At 41.9% G+C, this 6,000-nt stretch overlaps 1 protein-coding gene across 1 annotated transcript in view; it reads right to left on the bottom strand.

Annotated features, from left to right (window-relative positions):
* Positions 1-474: 474 nt before the first annotated feature.
* The window catches only part of gig (TSC complex subunit tuberin), a 686,003-nt gene continuing 680,477 nt past the window's right edge, over positions 475-6,000 (bottom strand). The window contains exon 29 of the mRNA XM_080266862.1: positions 475-1,115. Coding sequence (XP_080122988.1) covers positions 888-1,115 — 228 coding nt within the window. The 3' untranslated portion in view covers positions 475-887. The remainder of the gene's footprint in view (positions 1,116-6,000) is intronic.

Below are 6,000 nucleotides of genomic sequence, written 5' to 3'. Positions count from 1 at the left end.
TCGAATCTCCCTCCTTTTCCTTCGTTATCTTAATACTATTGTTCAGTCTATGTTCACGACTCTTCTCTTCTTTCTCCACTTTCATGGTGCAATTCTATCCTCCATGTCTACAGACCTTTACTATTTTCATTGCCATTCAAGATCATTTTCACCCTTCCCCTTCTCTTTAGTATATCACCTTTCTGATAACAGATGCAAATGAAACCTGGCATCCCTTTCCTCTGTCCTAAAAGCATTCCTTGCTGTAAACTCACTCTCCTCTCCTCTCTTTGCTGATCTCTTTTACGGTTCCAAGATTTTAAGTCACTGCTCCAAGTTCCTCCATGCTATACTGTAGCTACCTTCCTTTCTTGGCATCCTTTTTCTGTTCTAATGTTGTATACCATGTACTGCACTCTCTTTCTCTCTCAATCTTAAAAACCATGTATCACCTCCCTCCCTCCCTCTCCCCCCCCCCTCTCTCTCTCTCTTACTCAATCCTACATACCATGTACTATCTCCTCCTCAATCCAATATACTGTACCATTTGTCACATTCTCGCTCTCTCCTGTATACCATGTATCACAGCTCTACCTTCTTTCTCTGTTCTAATCCTGCACTCTATATATCACATCTCTACTCCTCCTCCATCCCTACTTTACCAACACACACAACATTCACTACAACTTACCAGCCTTTCAATTTTTCATCTTTCAGTATGAATATCCTTATATTTTCCAGTGTTCTTTCTCTGAAAACATGCATCTTCTTCCTTTCTGCATTTTTGTCAGTCCTTTACCATTTTCTTTTTTCTCTGTGTTTCTTCACTTTCCATTCTCCTGTTTAATGCATGCTCTCTATCAGCTTATCTTCTTTACTGATGATCCACCTTTCCTTTTTACATCCTTCTATACCTGCTGCCAGTATCCTGTGCCTCCCTTGCCTCGATCCCGATCCACCCATTCTACCATGTCTGTAAAATCACTGTAAGCAGTAGGCTGTGAACTATTTGAACTGTCGTAATCAGTCAGCACCATTTGCCGAATCTTACGAATCTTACGAAGCCGCTCCAACCAATTGCTGGCATAGGGGTGGTGAGGAGGGCGGTTGAGGGATTCCCATATAGTTGATGCGAGCTATTGGGGAAAATAAAAAGACGAATTACAAAAACATGCCTTGACAATCAACCTAGTGACCCTAGTTATATTAAACCACTGACTAGATGCTGCCACTCCACAATGGAACAGTATAATCTGGTGTTTGCTAGAGCATTATTTGTAAAGGTGCAAAAACCAAAGAAAGTGTTAACTGAGGCAACTTTTAACCTTTAGGTTATGAATTCTGTAGAGTATATTCATGAGAATGATCCCTCCCTCCACCCCTCAAAATTCTCTCTGGGACAACTGATTCTGCATATGAAGTGCAATGCTTTATGGTAGTGAAACTTGGGAAGTAATGGGGGAGGATGCACAGAGCTTGGTGTGCAAAGAGATGAGGATAGATGTGTAGTGCCTTCCTGAACAACAAAGCTGCAAATGGCAGAACTGTGAATAAGCAGCTGAGAGATCAGATGGGAATAGTAGGCACTGGCAGTGTGATGGAGGATAACAACGAAGCTCAAGAAGAGATTGAAGAAGTGTTTAGGTTAGGAAAGTATGAGGAAGGAGGGGTGTGGCCACTTAAGGTAAAGTTTAAGTCTCAGGTAATGGTAAGTGAAATCATCAACAAAACATGGAAATTATCAGACAAAGAGGTGTTCAAGAAAGTCTGAATAAGGACAGATGCAAATAAGGAAGAAAGAGCTAAAATAAAGGAGTTACTAAAGGAAGCAAAAGGCAAAAAATGAACAGAGAATGGAGGAAGAGAAGACAGTATTCTATTGGAGAGTTATGGATCAGAAATTGTGGAAGTGGTACCGACGAAGAGAGGGAGAGAAGAGGGAATAAAAAACATCGAAAAAAGTTTGAGAGCAGCATCCACTAATGTTGTTGGTTTAATATCGGCAAGGTTGGAAATCGATGATTTCTTGAGGGTACATGAACCTGATGTTATGTGCTTTGTAGAGACCAAGCTTAGAGGGGATATTGATATTCATATAGGTTATGGTAAATGCAAACTGTGGAGAAGAGACAGAAAAGAAAAAATGGGAGGAGGAGTGATGATAGTAGTGAAGAACAACGTAAATGTGAATACTGTGGAAATGGGAGAGAGTAGGCCTGAGGTGACAAATATGAAATTTGAAACTGGAGAGAATGGCAAGAGATATGGCAGTAGTATATGTTCCCCCTAAGACAAGAGCATGGAATGACGATGAATACCAGATGTTGTCAGATATGGTTTGTTATCTACAGAAAGTGACTGAGAACAGCAACAACTATAACGGGTGGTTTTAACCCCCAGGCGCCAGTCCACGTCATATGACATGTTGGTAGATGCCTACGGTCCACATCATATGACATTTTGATTTTTCGCAGGCATGTTTGAATTTCATAGCACCATATGGACTCAGATTATGGTCCAGGCATGTCTGGTGCGCGGGGTCACGTTGGCTGTCTGGGGGAGGGGGTGGGGGGGTGGTAAGGCAGCCCAGCAGGGAGGAGGGCTGTGGTGGAGGGTGGTGGGAAGCCGGCATAGGGAGAGTGTGGCCTTGGAACCAGCTAATACTGGTTCGGGGTAGGGGTATGGGTAGAGGTAGGGGTCTGGAGGGGTAGGGTGGGGTGGGGTAGTGGGAAGGGCTATTAGGGGGGCCATGAGGGATGTGGGGGACAATGTATAGGTGCTTGAAAACACTTGTAATGACCATAGCCAGCCTTTAGGGAGTATCACATTGTCAAGAAGTATTAAAAACAGTGAAATAATGTGTAAATAACTGTGAATACCTAAACAGACGTAAGTTTGTTAGAAAATAAATATCATGGAAAACATAAAATACGCCGATCTTTATTAGATACTTTCTTGTGTTTTTTTGCTATTTTAGTTGTATTATTGTGTTCATACGGCATTGTGAATTAGTGAGAGAAACAGAGACACACTCAACAATTATTCTGGCATGAGATATCATCCCTCCCCCCTCCGCCATCCACCGCCATCACACCACCGCGACTTGAACACGCTCAGCCCAGGCGCCACACACCTGCTCCCTCACACCACACCACCGCCTCCAAATCGCCAACAGAGAGTAGGTATGCGCTTTTAATGTTTTTTTTTTTTTTTTTTCATTTGTTATTGATTTGTAATGAGAAAAAAAAAAAAAAAAAAATTATTTTGGGGAAAATTGATTATCCTAAAAATAACCCAGTTCTGGGATGTGCATAGGTCTACCCATGCCCGGTGCCTAGGGGTTAATCGTAAAGAGGTGAAGAGGAAGGAGTGGGACTCAGGAGGCAACGAAGATTCATGGGGCACTATATTGTTAAATATGACAATGAATAATGTAATGACCCAGTGGGCCAAAAAAGAGACACGATCCTGAGGTGATGACACACCAGCAAGACTACAGTAGATTCACTGCTAACCAAAGAACCTGACGTAATTGAATCCTTGAAATATCTGTGCCCTACAGGAAACAATGATCATGTGGTCATTGAGTTCCAGATGATAAAAGGGAATGTGGCATCAAGGGACAAGCTTTATAGGCAGGGAAGATTCAACTTTGGGAAGGCAAAATTTACAAGATTGACAAAAATTTTTGAAAATGCTGTTTGGAGAAAATTCAGAGAGACAAGAGAGATACAGGGGAAGTGAGTTATCCTTCCAGACCTCTACAATTCGGGAGTGGAAAAATATGTTCCAAAAGTGGGAAAGAAAACAGGAAAAAGAATTGGTTTAACAGAAGGTGTATGATAGCAAAAAAAAAAGAGAGGGACATGGTGTGGCAGAACTGGAGAGAGGTAATAACAGAACAAAGGAAGAATATAAAAGAACTAGAAATGAATATACAAGAATATGTAGAGAGGAAGAAAGGAACTTTGAAAAAGGTATAATTGACAAATGTAGGGAAGAACCCAAATTGTTTTATATATTTGTCAATAGAAACTGAAACAAAAGGAAGGAATCACCCACTGATGTTTAATAATATCCAGCTCAACCCTGCATCATCCTTGAACATGCTTGGGGTTTCATTCACTCGGGCTTTATCTCAGAAAGATCATATTACTTCTCTTGTAAAATCAGCTTCCAAGAGATTAGGTGTGCTAAGCCGACTCCGTACCTTCTCTACCCCTGCACAGTTGGTGACTTTATACACGGGTTTTATTTACCCATGTAGAGTACAACTCTCATGTGTGGGGAGGCTCCCCACATACAGCTCTTCTCAATAGGGTGGAGTCAAAGGCCTTTTGTCTCATTAACTCTCCTCTTCTTACTGGCTCTCTTCAACCTCTGTCTCTTTGCCACAATGCTGTTTCTTTATCTCTTTTCTATCGCTACTTCCATGGTCACTGATCCTCTGAACTGTCTGCTTGCATCCCTCCACCTCTATGACGGGCGCGTAGCACCCGTTTAGCAGCAAACTCTCATCCCTTTTCTGTCCAACTGTCTAATGCAAGAATTAACCGTTACTCCCAGTCCTTCATTTATGCAACAGGTCAACTCTGGAATTGTCTCCCTCTGTCTGTACTTCCTACTTCCTATGATCTCCAGCCTCTCAAACACACTGTGTCCAGGCATCTCGAAATGAACAGATCTTGAAATTGGCTCACTTTTGTATTGTTTTTGTTTTTTTCTTGGAAGGAATTGTTTGCGGGGCCTTTGGTTCCTTCTTATTCGCATAAAAAAAAAAAAAGTAGAAGGAGAGTTCTATAAAGAAGCAGCAATGCAAGCTGAAATAATGAACAAATGTTTACAATCAGTTTTTGCTAAAGAAAGGGATTTTGGAAGGGGGAGGAAGTGACTAGAAATGCAGTGATAAAAGATATAAAAGCGGAAGTGCATAAGGATGGTGGGTGTTAGCGCCGAAGTGGTGACATGTGGAGGAGTAGGAGGACTACTGGGCCTTGGGATAGGTCACTGCCCCCGGAGAAATAGGCCCTGAAGCCTTTGTTTGTATGGGATGGGAGAGTATCAAGAGGACACGGAATGAAACTGAAAAAGCCAAGCTATCTATCTATCTATCTATTGCCAGACGCCATAATCCCGTAAGGGGTGGCCATTTGACTTTGAGTTAGCTGTTTTACGGGGAGGGGCACTAACCCTCCACCAACCCACTTATTGACACGTAGGAAGCACGTATGGTTTGGTTAGATGGTTACCACCCAGCGTTGTAAATGGTTTCTTGGCATACAGGAAACCATTAGGCTTGTCACGCAATGTAAAGCCGCCTGTAAAGGAAAGAAAAGCAATAAGAAGTGACGGGAAAGATGGGAGAAATAGGAAGAGAGGAGGGCAGGCACAGGTTAAGAAAGATAAAGGCTAAGGAAGGAGTTGGCAGCACTACATCAAGCGAGTGGCCAAGCTGCTTGAAGGATATCATGTTTTCCTCATAGATGCATAGATCTGTGGAATAGCCTGGACAAAGAGATTGTCCAGTCTAAAAACTTAAACGAGTTCAAAGCAAAATTTGACTTATTGAGAAACAGAGACAGGACCCCACGAGCGTAGCTCATTTCCTGCATATCACAACTATGTACACACAAAAAAAAACACACAAATGAAGAAGAAAGAGCAAAGATAAAGGAGCTATTAAAGGAAGCAAAGGCAAAAAACGAACAGAGAACGGAAGAAGAGAAGACAATGTTCTATTGGACAGTTATGGATCAGAAACTGAGGAAGTGGTACAGACGGAGAGAGGGACAGAAGAGGGAATAAAGAACTGTGAAAAAAGTTGGAAAGTGGCATATGCTAATGTTGATGATTTAATATCGGCAAGGTTAGTAATCAACTATTACTTGAGGGTATATGAACCAGATATTATGTGCTTTATAGAGACAAAGTTAAGAGAGGATATTGACATCTATATGGGAGATGGCAAATGCAAACTGTGGAGAAGAGACAGGAAAGACAAAACAGGAGGAGGAGTGATGA

The sequence above is a fragment of the Coenobita brevimanus genome, chromosome 22, assembly GCF_032717465.1.
Source record: "Coenobita brevimanus isolate Jiangsu-jjx chromosome 22, ASM3271746v2, whole genome shotgun sequence".
NCBI classification, from domain to species: domain Eukaryota; kingdom Metazoa; phylum Arthropoda; class Malacostraca; order Decapoda; family Coenobitidae; genus Coenobita; species Coenobita brevimanus.
Note: the sequence above shows the minus strand (reverse complement) of the source record. Positions and strands in the feature narration are given on the sequence as shown.